Here is a 13,685-nt window from a genome sequence, read left to right as displayed (position 1 = left end):
GTGGACATCATTTTTAATAATATAATTAATTGCTGCTTAAAACCTTAAATTAAAAGCTCACTTTGCGGTGCTCTGAGGTGTTTATTTGTGATCTACCATTTGAAATAGCTGCATTTGCAGCGACATTTAAAGGCTAAACAAGATAATTGCAAACGAACCTATTAATTTTTTCATTTAACCGAACTTATTGATTAAACCGAAATATCGTCGAACTTTCCCCAATTGTACTTGTTTTTTTTTTTAATTTTGGAAGCCCTTAAATTAGAACAAGTATTTGGTTGCATCAATTAATTTTAGTTTCAAAACTCTCTCTGAGCAAAAATGGCTTCATGTAATCTGACTCTTCATTAAGAATATTAATTATTTTGACTAATTGGGCAGTCGCTCTCGATGAACTGAGCTAACTTTGACCCACGGTAAACAACTAATGTTTCCGTACATGTTACCTTAGTTTCTATAGACCCATTGTTTTAACACAGCCCTGTTCCTTTACAGCCATTATTTTCACACAGCCCTGTTCCCATCCGTTGTTTTCACACAGCCCTGTTCCCATACAGACGTTGTTTTCACACAGCCCTGTTCCCATACAGCCGTTGTTTTCACACAGCCCTGTTTCCATGTAGCCGTTGTTTTAATACAGCCCTGGTCCCATACAGCCGTTGTTTTCACACAGCCCTGTTCCCATACAGCCGTTGTTTTCACACAGCCCTGTTTCCATGTAGCCATAGTTTTAACAAAGCCTTGTTTCAGCCATAATTTTTAAACAGCCATATTCACATGCAGCCATTTGTTTTAAAGAGCTATTCATGTCATACATCTATTGCTTTCATAAAGCCATTGTTTCATTCTGCCACCGCTTGAACAAATTCCACGCAGAAATAGTTTCCATATATTTATTGTTATGATACTACAACTGTTTTCCATTGAATTTTTATATTGTTTGAAAATTGTCTTTTCTTTTGCCAGCCATTGTTTGAGAAATGAGCTATCAATGAAACTATTTTCTTTTCCCAGCCATTGTTTGAGAAATGAGCTATCAATGAAACTAAATTAGAATTTGTTATCACCACATCACTAAATTTATATATAAATTGTCTAATACAGACTTTGTCCTCTACGATTCAAACAACGCATAACGATTCAATAATATCAAACGTTCAAATTATCTTTTGTGATTAAAACTACTTCGAGCAATCAACGCTGCACCGAAAGATTCTAATAAAAATTCACAATGACTTGATAGATAATAGAATATCTTAATGATTTCAAATGAAATTCAAACAATTCAAATAATCTTTTATGAATCAAAGAAACTCCTCAATTAAATGATCCTAAATAATTCAGACCAGCTTCACATAAAATATGCTATGAAATTAGATTTCGACGCTCGTGTATGAGTTGCAAGCGCCCCACTCGGTGCTAAGGCCTTGATGTTTGCCTGGTAATTAGCGAGTAAATGTTAGCAAATATAAAGCAGGTGGCAACGCTAGGCTGTTGCAATTACTGCTGTACAAGTCTTCGGGGACTGATGACATGGATGTTATCATGTCACCTACACATCTACTAAGTGCAGATGTGATGATGTGGCGGATATAATCTTATCGATACAGATGTGTGGAGGAAACGCGTATGTTTAGTTTGATGCGGATGTGTGCAGGCTACACAGATGGGTAGAGGCAAGTATCGATACAGATGTGTGGAGGAAACGTGTATGTTTAGTTTGATGCCGATATGAGCAGGCTACACAGATGGGTATAGGCAAATCAGATGTATATAGGCATTGTTGATGAGTTTTGTCTATGTAGATGTGCTGGCGATGTAAATGTGCAGATGAGATGCAGATGAACGGGCATGCATTAAATGTACGTGCCAATTACTGTGCTTATTACAAACTAATACTATTCCGGTGACTAGCATCATTCCAGGTTCTGACCTTATTAATGATTCCAGGGTGATAAAGATGGCGTCGCTGGGGTGCGTGATGATCTTGTCGCTGCTGGCTATGCTGCTGCTCACTGGCCACAGCGCTCCCCAACCACGCGTAGCTTCTCTCCACGCGCAGGTCAGTAAACTACTGCTACTTTAATTTATATTGTTTATAATATTAATAAATTCGATCATTATCATTATTTTGATCGTTATTTGGATTTTGCTTAATAATAATTAATGATAATACATAAATATTAATGTCATGTAATAATTATAGTAACAAATTTGATCATTATAATTATTTTGATTCCTAATATAAAAAAGAAGTATTTTCCATACGTATGAAAGTTTTCTTTTTTACAAAATTAATATGATAAAAGAAACACTTTAAAAAATATATCTGAGCGAGAATTCACTATACGAAATTATATTTTTTATTTATTTAATAAATGACTTATCCTATTTGCATAGATTTTTTGCTTGATTGACATGCAATTTGTGTCAGAAACAACATCAAAAATAAAACTTTTTTTTTTATTGAAAATTGAACGCGAGAATTGATATTGATCGATACAATTACATTCTTATCATCTTGGATGTTGCCATCATACTGTCTCATGATGCTTAAAGTGTAGAGCTCCCCTTCTCAGAATATTCACGAGTCAATATTTGTATTTTTTTTTAATTTCATAGTATGATACTGAAATGTCAGGAGTAAAATCCGTAGATTATTTATCGACGACCGCCGTCTATAATGAACGCAAATGTTTCGCAGTGTGAGGAAGTTCAGCGCAAAATTTTCACATGATGTTTCAAATAAATATATGATACTGATTGATATATTTACAATGAAAAAAAAATTATCGTAAAATTGACGTGTTTCTTGCACTGATATTCAATTTTACTTTGTTGCTTCGGGATCAATTTGTGGAGTTGAGAGAACAAATCGAATTCAGATTCGACTCGAGAGAATATTCAAATTCGTATCGAGTGACGTAAATGTATCTGAATTTCATTCTTTTATATATTTAATTCAATTTGCTGGTTTCACAGCATTTCTCACGTTAGTGGTCGGACAGAGGATAGGCAGGCGGGCTGAGAGAAGGCATTCAAGTGTCCCAGAGAACCCATTAGTTTTGAACACGACAGCTCTGAGCCAGCAGTGTATTCCCCTTGCTTCTTTAGTGCTTTGCGTTGCAATTATGAAGCTGACATCGTTCTTTGTATACATTACTACAGGCTTGCTACTTCAGTTATATTCTGTGTTGACGTGGGACTTGACTTTTCGCAATTAAAATTTTCATATAAAATGTTAATCATTGTATTGCCAAATGTTAAATTGAGCAATCCAGGGAAATGCTTGAAAATTGACTTGAGATAAAGCCATCTTAATCACAGAATAGCAATGCTAACTAGAATTCTAAATTAGTTTACCTCGTTACGTTTGATCAACGTTGGATGCAATTCTTTATTTGTTTAAATTTCGCTACAATCATTGCCAGCAATAATATTTAGTTAAAAATTATGGCTCCAACAGTGCAAATTAATTAACAATTCTCACTGTCCGGACAATTTGGTGGTTGCTGCAGTGTCTGGAAAAACCTAAATGAAATTTCGAAACAAACAATGGAAATGTAGGGACACTATTTATCTTTGTTATCCGTTTCATTAATTTTCTAGAATATCCATCCCTTTTGCAAGCCATCCGAGCTACTTATAGATTGACATTTTTTAGATTGGTTCGCCAATGTTTGGGGTAAGACTATAAATAGCTCCTGTTATATTGATCTAATTTGTAATATTTACTTATATAATGAAATTCATTTATTCATCTCGATAAGTATTATGTAATTAGTATTATAGCAGTTTGTTCATTCTACAGGTGCAACCTTCATACTTTACATAATACACTTTGAATATAATCCTCGGCAAATGCGTGTTATAATCCCCGTTCAAGTTCTTAAATTGTAGCGGTATCGAGCCAACTTATCCGCTATAGAAGAATTGATTAATACGTATTTCCTGCACACACGACGCGTTGAAATTGAACATATAACTACTGCATCGAAACATTTACGTTGAAAGCCAAGTATAATAATAAAAATCAAATAGAGTCATAAAATAACATTTGCAAGCAAGTGGAAGCGTTGAATGTGAGATTAATCATTTCCAACTTTTAAAACGATTCTTCTATTGATCTTACCACTAGTATAGATGTCGGATCGGAATGTCGCAAAAAAAAAATTATTTACCTAGCAAATATACTTTAGTCGCTATCAGCTAGAGCCTCTGAATGGGTTGAAGAAACTCCCGTGTATTAAAGTCTGTAAAAATCACTGAAAGAAAATTCAGTGTTTTTACTACACAAAGCTTCCTAGGTGACCTCAAGGAGTAAGTTCTCCTACTTACAAAACCCGACAACATCACCTTATTATCTCTATTATAATACAGCCAATTCTAGGGAGTAATTTGAAATTCTTACACAAGTGCAATAACCATTCATGGCTCTACGCTTGGATGCTTCCAGGTTTAATTTTGAGCGCAGGTGGGAGTAGCGGGGACTAAAAAAAGTTCTATTGTCAGGAGTTTGAGTTCCTTTATTGCTACGCGGTTTTACAGAGCACAGATCGTAGCTTAATAACCGGTCAGGCCGTTAGAGAACATGTCAGATTTGTAGAATGCAAATCCCATTAAGCTATTTTTTTATGGTTAGACGACAATGCCTGACATCAGGTGGAGTCTAACCGATTATAATAAAGCTTTGTTATTCGTGAGCCAATAGATCCTTTGTTCTCACAGAGAGCAATCTGTCTGTCGCTCAAGCGGGCGATCCAATTAATGACACGTTCCTAGCATTTATTGATTGAATTTGAATTTCTCCTTCATTGATGTTAGGTTCAAATTGTTGCCTGTGTATCCAGTCACTTTGAATTTTGAATGAAACGGTCATCTCATGCTTTGTTGCTGATCTGGCATTCATGCAATTTTTTGAGTGTAATGCTATTCATTTATTCACTTAATAGATGGATAATATACATGCTTGCATATTTTAATTATAATTGGTTATATGGGACATGTGTTGATTTGGTCTTGATGAAAGCGTCGTCCAATCACTGCCAATACCCTCCTTGTGTGGGCGTTAAGTCGAATATAAACAAGGCATTATGCAAAATTTCGATATTTTATCCGCAAAAAAAAAGATTGGCATACACGAAATCTGTGGCCATGTAATCTAAGAAAAATTTCCGCAACCGATTGAAGTTTTCGATTGAGTGGAGCTGATCATCGAGTGAAAATGTTCGGCCTAGGAAAATTGCGAATTGTTTCATTGGCTACAAAAGCGAAGATCCTCTCCCGTTCCCGAGGGTCAATGGGCTGTTAAGGTTGCAACATTGGTTTTATAGCAAATTAATGAACTGTGAAGCTGTTATTTGCGTTCAACGTCCACTCGTTGAGAACGGATTATTTTCTTCCAACTCAATGTATTTCGCGATCAACGAGACATCAATTTTTAGGCCTTGATAAAAATCGGTGCCAATGATTATATCCTGGATGATATCCAAGTAAGCACATCCAAGGATCTGTTCTACAACTATCAAAGTTACAACCATTCATTACGAATTGAATAATCTAAATAATAATCTATTGCTTTATCTTTAAACTTTAGACTGTTGAATTTCTGATAATTTTATCGCCAGAATTCATTAACTTACATCAAAATTAGCCAAAATTTGCACCTGCACTAATGATATTATTTGATCACACAAAAGATTGCAACAAACCCCATGACCGTTACATAATATCTTCACAATAGCGAACATTCCACAGCATTAACCACCACACCACATCACTGCAATGTCCCCCAGGCTGCGACATTAATGCTAGCCTCAGCATTGTTCGAGCGCACTGAAATAGAAGGAATATCGGGATGTCAGTGGCACGCAAATCACAGCCGGATTGCTACACTCTGCTCCTGGATCGGTTTCGAGAGCCCTGATGAGATTGCGCTGCGGTTTCCAGTGATTGATCAAAGGCATCAATCATGGCCGTACAAAGAGCTCTATGCGACTGAAGGCTATCGTAGGAGAACAGGGTATATCCTGGGCATAATAAAAGCACGTGCTGGTCGCTATGTTAACCGGTAGAGATGTAGCGATCTTGATATTTCATGTTGTGAAATAATCACATTGATGTCATCGATATGTAAGTACTGCTTAGTTTCAATCAATTTCTGACATTTTTTATTTTACTATCGTGTTGGAGGGAATCGGAGTGTTTCGAAGTGTTATGAAACGCTGTGACTCTTGCACCATAAGCAAAATTTCTACATTAAAATTGTCTACAGAAGTGGCACTGAACTGCGATATGCAAAACTGTGTTATATCGGGGCTAAATAAATTCAGCATTGACGACGAATAAGCTTTAATATCACTGAATAAGTGCATCAAATTGAACGGAGGATAAGAATAAATATTTAAACAAATTCAAGTATATGAGCACCTGCGGTGATGGCTATAAACCATAACTACGAGAAGCATGAACAAAGGATTAATTAAAGCAGGTTAAATAGTTAACATGAAACAATATGAGCTGTTTCTTCTACGCGATTCATGCGTCTGATGCTATTATAAAACATTACTAATTGGCCTAACTTAAACAAAGGCCAGAGTTGCAGTCGTATTTCAGGTTCACTGGATAAATAGGCAGAATAATAATCAATTAAAGGTTCACAATACATCACATTCACAATAAATAAAATAAAGCTAAAGTAATAAAATAGATTCAAATTTTACTTTCAATTCAAAAATTTTTATTTAATCTACTAATTTATTCAGCTCAATTTTCAATGTATAGAATTGTAAACTAACAGTAGGAATTAGTTATGAAAACACAGTCGGTTATCTCAGATTTTTTAGAACACGATGCATAAATTCGTATGAAAAAAGTAATAGTTACGATTACATAAATGATTCAACCAGCAAATTTTATTTCCAGACGGCGGAGAAGATTTCCGTAGATTCCAGAGCCAAATCAACAGTCGCAAGCCGACAGCGCCGACCATCAGAATCCAACTCACCTCCGGGACACACGTTCCAAAACGATCCAGAAAAAAGGGTCGTGAAACCGCCAAAAAAATATACCCTAACATCACCTGGGGAAGACAGGAAGAAGGGAACTACAAGGATCTCAACCCCCGTTCCTCCTCCTAATCCCCAGGTATACGTGCTCCCCACGGAGAACGTTAAATTGGTTTTCCCTGACGATGACGAAACTGTAATGGCTGCTAACCTGAGAGCTCTTGATGATAAACTGGGCCGGCCATCAGACCTGCACGCGATCATCCTTGAGTCCGGCGAAGATGTCGACACTTTCAGCAGGTGAATTTTGTTATAGAATTATTGAGACTTTATGTATTGTGATAATATTTCAAGCTTTTAATTTTATGGAAATTTCAATATAGCTATCTAATTTATGATAACATTAATAGAATTTTCTATTTGGCCATAATATTAATAAAAGAATCTACTTTATGATAGCATTAATGGAACTATCTGCTCTATGATGATCATGACTCTAGATAATCTGCATATTAAATGATTCAGAGTAACTTGAGAAGTCCAGTCAATCTTGAAATAATCTTCATTAATTAAACTGAATATTTTTTTATTTTAAAATGGGCAATGAACATATTATGAACGAATTTAATTACAGCATATGCTCAGAATATGCTCCCTAATAATCCGAGCAGACTATAGGATTATAAGAGTGACAGGAGAAGAGCTTAATAAAGTTTGGGGATAGATGCGCCGAAAACATGCGTTGAGTAACTTGATTATTAAATAAACTTGATATCTATCACAGTGAACTTAAAATACTATTGCACCATGTAATAAATAGAAGTGATAGTAGGTTATTAACCCTGAAATAGCATAATTTTGAAAATGATATTTGTCAGCATCATTGCAGTGGTCAATACATGACCGAAAAATTAGGCATTACCCAGGTTAATTTCGTACTTTCTCAAATATTCTTATTAACCGTATAGGTACTCTTATTCTAAAGTATTTCTTTTCAGAAGACGGTCGACAATAAGCATCTATCATTCAATTAATCACGTAATAAAGAAATATAAATGACACTGACATTTTCTCGGTATTTGTTCATAATTTGACATTTGAAGAGTAGTAATATGATGCAACCGAAGCACTAAAACAAATTACGGTGTCGCCTTCGACATTTCTTCAAGTGGAAATGAAGTGGAAAGAAATGGTCAGTAACGAACTTACGCTTCAAGTCTCATGCTTGCTACAACTCATCAATTATGGATGTTGTAACTCGATTGAAAATGAATATTCTGCGCGAAGATGTCTCTACAAATGTCAAAGCTTATTTACTTTTTTTATGTAAAGCGATTGCCGTGAGGAAACGTTGTTAGCATATATGTATATGTCATCAAGTAAACAGGCAAGCAATCATCAATGATGATATTTTGATTATTTAATTAACATTAATTAATTAATAGTAAATTGTTAAAACTATCGAAATATCTTTCATTGTACGTTTAGAACTGAATATACGATTATTTTATATTGTTATCAAACAATACGCGACTTCAAGCATTATTAAATCATTCCAAGTATGGAATGATTTAATCATTCCATTTTAATCATTCCATTATTAAATCATTCCACGATGTCTGATTGAACGCACCTATGAATGCATTGGTTTCTGGGCCCAATTGAAAACATATGACTTTTTCAGCAGTAAACAGGGACTATTTAATTTGATGTAAGCTCAACAGAGTCATGAACATGTCAGGCTCATGATTCATATTAGCCTTTTTTCATATGTTTTGGTTCATCATTTGGAATAAATCCTGGCCGTTTTAGGCCAGGATTTATTTATAGGATTTATCATCTGAAAAAATCCGTCTTATTCAGATATACGATTGTAGTCGAAATTTAAAGTTTATTTTATGATAATATCCTAATTTTATTTGAGTTAATCATCATAATTTGAGTTCACGATGTAATTAATTGAGCGAACATCGATGTTTTTTCACGACCATAAAAATATTGATTGTTTGGCAAGTAAAATTCACTTTTGCTGTTTTAGTGCAGCTTGAAACAAGTTGATCGCGCCGATATGAAATAATTTTATTCATTGTAATTCGTGTTATTCAAGGTAGATTGTGTTATTCCAGATAGATTCTCTGTTGTCTTGTTCAAGCATTCTTGACTTTTGTATGAGACTTAGAGGCTACAATTTTGTTATAATACGTCAGCCACATTGAAGGATATTTTTAGGTGAGTCAAACCAATGAATAACGTTTTCATATTTATTATCCTATTAATTAGGTGCCTCTTATGGCTTGTGCCCTGATTTCAATATAATTTTGGCTTCATGTATTTATTAACGATTCTAAATGCATGTAATTAATTCCTCAGAGCCCTGCACAGCTTCCAAGAGAGAAACTACAACGCAAAAAAGGTGAGAACTTTTTCTACGTGTTCCGCGTATCCTGTATTACTGTATTCTAGATATTCATGTAACATATGTAATGTAATACTGAAATCTCGTACAAGCAACGTATAATCTGAATAACTGCATTGACATTATACAGGTAACGTATTTTGTGTATTGCTGTATTCTCATTTTACACGCATAAACTGTATACGATGAATTTTACTTGCAAAATATGCTTCTGATATACCGCACATAACTTTAAATTATTCCAAATATGCTATCGTAATTATTTTTTAATTTCTACTACAATTGTGCGAATTTACAATGAAGATTTTCCAAATATTTAATTTCGAAATTGTTAATTCATGCTTTAACTGTCCACGCTCGACCTGAGGCCTGGATTTAGCGAATTCACCATGTGGTTTTCGCGTTCAATAATATATGCTTCTCTGATTTCTCAACCCTTGATGTATTAACATTAACTTTTTATTTTTTTTCGGTTTAAATAGAGCTGACGACGATGGATCTTGTTTGAAATCGGGAATGCTCGGGACCATGTCATATTCTATTTCTTGCATAAATTTTTCATCATGTCATGACCATAAACTAACCTCACCTAACTAACATAAAATTTATCTTATTTACAAATTAAGTGTACTGCTTAAATTGATTTAAAGAAAACATCTTAAATGATTATTATTCTCTACCACCAATTTCGTGATGCCGCGGTTGTGATTTCTGGAAAGAGAATCTAGAAAAACCTAAAATATAAAGTTAGTGTTAAAATCTCTTTTTAAATGAGGCTTTAAATAAGCGCCATGGCGGCTGATAAGTTAACTGATAAAGGGTAAAGCGAACGAATAATTTTTAGTGCATTTTCTCATTTATGGAAAAAAGGCGCTATTGTGCTCGTCATGTCCGTCCGTGACTGCACGTTTTTGTCGACGAGAAAATGCGCTCTCTGTCACTCACTGCAGTGAGTACTGAGTTCTTTTTTTTTGTTCGTGTGCAGGTGACGGAGGCTCAACAAGCGCCGGCAACCTACCAGCAAGAAGAGCTTAACCTCTACCAGCGCAACGGTCCGCAGACACGACCTTCTTCCCGGCACAAACTGCGCAACTCGCAGAAGCATTTAATGGCGGTTCCCCATGTGTATCATCAGCAACAGGCCTTGGTGCAAGGCAGTCCGTACCTGCTGCAACAAAATCCTCATCAAAATTTGGTGTATCGCCCGCTTGTGGAGACTCGTCGAGGATACCGACGCCGAAGAAGCGTTGTAAGTTTCGAAACCAGTTCCTCTAGATATCTAATTCCAGTTTCACGTAAAGCTAGATCACCTGATGATGAGAGCTCAGAGAACGGAAGAAAGGAACAAAAGAAACAAGGCAGTGAGGAGAGCGAGGACGATGAAAGCATGGAAAGTAGAGAGGAAATAAAAGACAGGCTGGCAAAAAAGCCCGTGATGACGTCTGCAAAAATGACCGCGAAGCTATCGCAAGCAGATGAAAATTCTGCGTCACGGAAGCAAACTACACCAACAGCCAACTTTTCAACTACGGCGCCTGCTAAAATAACTAACGATGCCCCTCCAGCTATTTCATCTACTACCCAACCTCTTTCGGAGAAGACTAAAACGAATTCAAACATCGCAAACACAACTAAAGAACCCAATTCAACGGCCTCCGTACCGACTCAAGATTCATCGCCGTCTCAAACCTCTGCCACCGCTCGCCCAGAAGCGGATGGCGGCTTTGTGCTCCCGACATTCGTTCCCGACAACTTGCAGGACTATCTTGATGGGTTCAATGATATCAGTAAGAGCACTGAGTCTCCAGATAGTTCTGAAAAGAGCTCCGAATCTGCAGATAGTTCTGAAAAGAGCACTAAATCTCCAAATAGTTCTGAAAAAAGCTCCGAGTCTCCAGATAGTTCTGAAAAGAGCTCTGAGTCTTCAGATAGTTCTGAGATGGCCCCTAATTCACCAGAAAGTAATGAAAAAAGCTCTGAATCTGAAAATGGTTCAGGGCATCCAAATAGCTCTGAGATGAGATTAAAATCATCAAACCCCAAAGTGAGGGAGAATAATCCTATTTCTTTAGCTCAAGATAACTTTTCTGATTTTCTTTATAACCAAGAGAACAGTTCAGAATCACCATACGACATAAATAATCTCAAGGAAAACAGACATACACTAGCAAACTCTAAATTTCCTCGAGTAGAAACTGAAAATCCAGACATTTTCGAAAATTACATTGACTCTACGGAGCATTTTGAGTTCCTGCCTTCTAATAAGCCGAAGATATTGGTGGACTTGAATAAAAATTTCGTGAAGGGGGAACCGGATTCTAATAAGACGACGCAATATCCTGTCCATGTTACCTCTCAGTATCCAGTCGATGATGGTTTCTTTGACGATCAGGAGACCATTGCAGGAAATATTCAATGATCGATACACTAAACTGGTTGTAAACGAAGCTGACAATGCCTTGCGTAAAATCGTTTAGAAGAAATGAATTTTTGCCCTGGAATATTAAAATTCAGTGAATAAGATGACAAATGCAGATTTCAATAGAATTTAAAATAGTTTATTTCCCGTGACATAGAGAATATTTTCTTTTCGCATTGATTTATGTCAAATAGTTCATTGATGAACTTGAGCGTGAAAAGTACGGAAAAATGGAGTTAATTAGTAATAAAAATGCAGTTAATAAAATTACTAATTGAAAATGGTAGAAACGTCAGAGTAATTTGTTCATCGATATAAATAAACGCCTCCACATGAAGATCTCTAACTCGGAACAAAATGAGCGACAGGAGCAACGGAAAAGTTTGATAAAATTTCCTAAAATAGGAGAGTTAAAAGTCCTGAAATTGTACTTTCTTCTGTAAAAATTGCAAGGATGCCTCGCAATAGTCCCTTCTTGGGACATGTCACGTCGCCAAACTACAACAAGGTTTGTGAATGAATTAAAACAAGAATCCCTGAGGAAGAAACTTCCCTGGCATTCAACTTTTAAAGCGAGGCCCGTTTACTGAGAAGACAATGTCACTCGTTTGCTTACATAGCAAATTCGCAAGAAATTTGAAAGAATATGAAGTTCCACGAAAATGTATCATATCTTTGTAGAAAGCATTTTGGAATCCAGCTCCATCGTCATTTTGAAAATTATAGAACTGACTTGGGAACGAGAATGTTGATCTGGGCTCTGAAACTTTTTATATGAAGATAAGATAAATTTTCGTGGAATTATCTTTGCTTTCGAATTTCTACCGAGAAGACGTTCAGGAAAGAGTGCTCCAGGAAATGAAGGAACTTCATGATGTATTTTTTGCTGTGATAAACTAGTTGAAATATAATGGATAAAGTTGTTGAAAGGGTTGATTTGAATAAGCCATTGAAAGGATTAATATGAAATTAAATAAATTTTTGTTACTAGCAAGTTCTGTTTTTTTTTCGGATTGAAACAATGCATGGCTACACGTTGCCAAGTTTTATTTAGCTTTGGGTAAATGTGCGCTTCAGTTTATATATGAATTTTTTTATTTTTTGATACTGGATGTAGGCGTTAGATTGGGGAAAAATAGATTCTGTGTAAACGTGCGTCTATTATCATTTGATTAAACATAAATAATATTAGAGTATTTGGGTTTACAGTCTTGTTGCCAATAGGGTACGAATTATGACTATTAATTAAGCGAAAGAGTTGTTAATCTGCTTATTGGCGTAGTCTTTGGAGTAATAATAGTTAAATAATGAATAATTAAAAACAGAAATATGACAAGATATTGTTTGCATCAACGGTGCACTCCATTTCTACAGTATTTGTTATCGTGTATGAACTTTGTCAGATATAATTGAAATTTGTCAAATTTATACCATATTCATAACAGATATATTGATAAGGTTTTATATCTTGTTCTACGGTAACGATGAGATAATCTAAATTGTTTATGAATTGTTATAAAGTATATTTTGTGAATCATTCATACATTTTATATGAATAAATCTGAACCAAACAGCTTGTAATTTATTACCTGCTTATGTAATCATTTTAAAAGCATGAATAGTTTTGGCCACAAGTTCTAATTCCGCGCAGGTTTTATTCAACGGATTGCATCTGCGCTTAAATTGAAATTTTTATCTCCAGTTTAATCATAATCCAATCCGGCAGAGATTCCTGAGGATAAATACGACAGCGAGAATTTTTTAAATTCATGCTAGATGAATGGAGCAAAAAAAAAAAATGTAATGAAACTGTCACTTCGAACTAAATTCTTGTTGCTAAAAA

The 13,685-nt window shown here is 35.4% G+C and overlaps 1 protein-coding gene across 1 annotated transcript; it reads left to right on the top strand.

Annotated features, from left to right (window-relative positions):
• Positions 1 to 5,971: 5,971 nt before the first annotated feature.
• Positions 5,972 to 11,467, top strand: LOC108667665 (immunoglobulin A1 protease autotransporter-like; the record flags this gene model as incomplete). The annotated part of the gene is made up of 4 exons (XM_018154708.1): positions 5,972 to 5,977; positions 6,925 to 7,307; positions 9,378 to 9,420; positions 10,409 to 11,467. Coding segments are annotated over exons 1-4 (1,491 nt in total), but the record flags the coding sequence as incomplete, so codon positions are not given.
• Between the last annotated feature and the right edge of the window lie 2,218 nt (positions 11,468 to 13,685).

This window comes from Hyalella azteca, unplaced genomic scaffold, assembly GCF_000764305.2.
Source record: "Hyalella azteca isolate HAZT.00-mixed unplaced genomic scaffold, Hazt_2.0.2 contig15193, whole genome shotgun sequence".
NCBI lineage: Eukaryota > Metazoa > Arthropoda > Malacostraca > Amphipoda > Hyalellidae > Hyalella > Hyalella azteca.
Note: the sequence above shows the minus strand (reverse complement) of the source record. Positions and strands in the feature narration are given on the sequence as shown.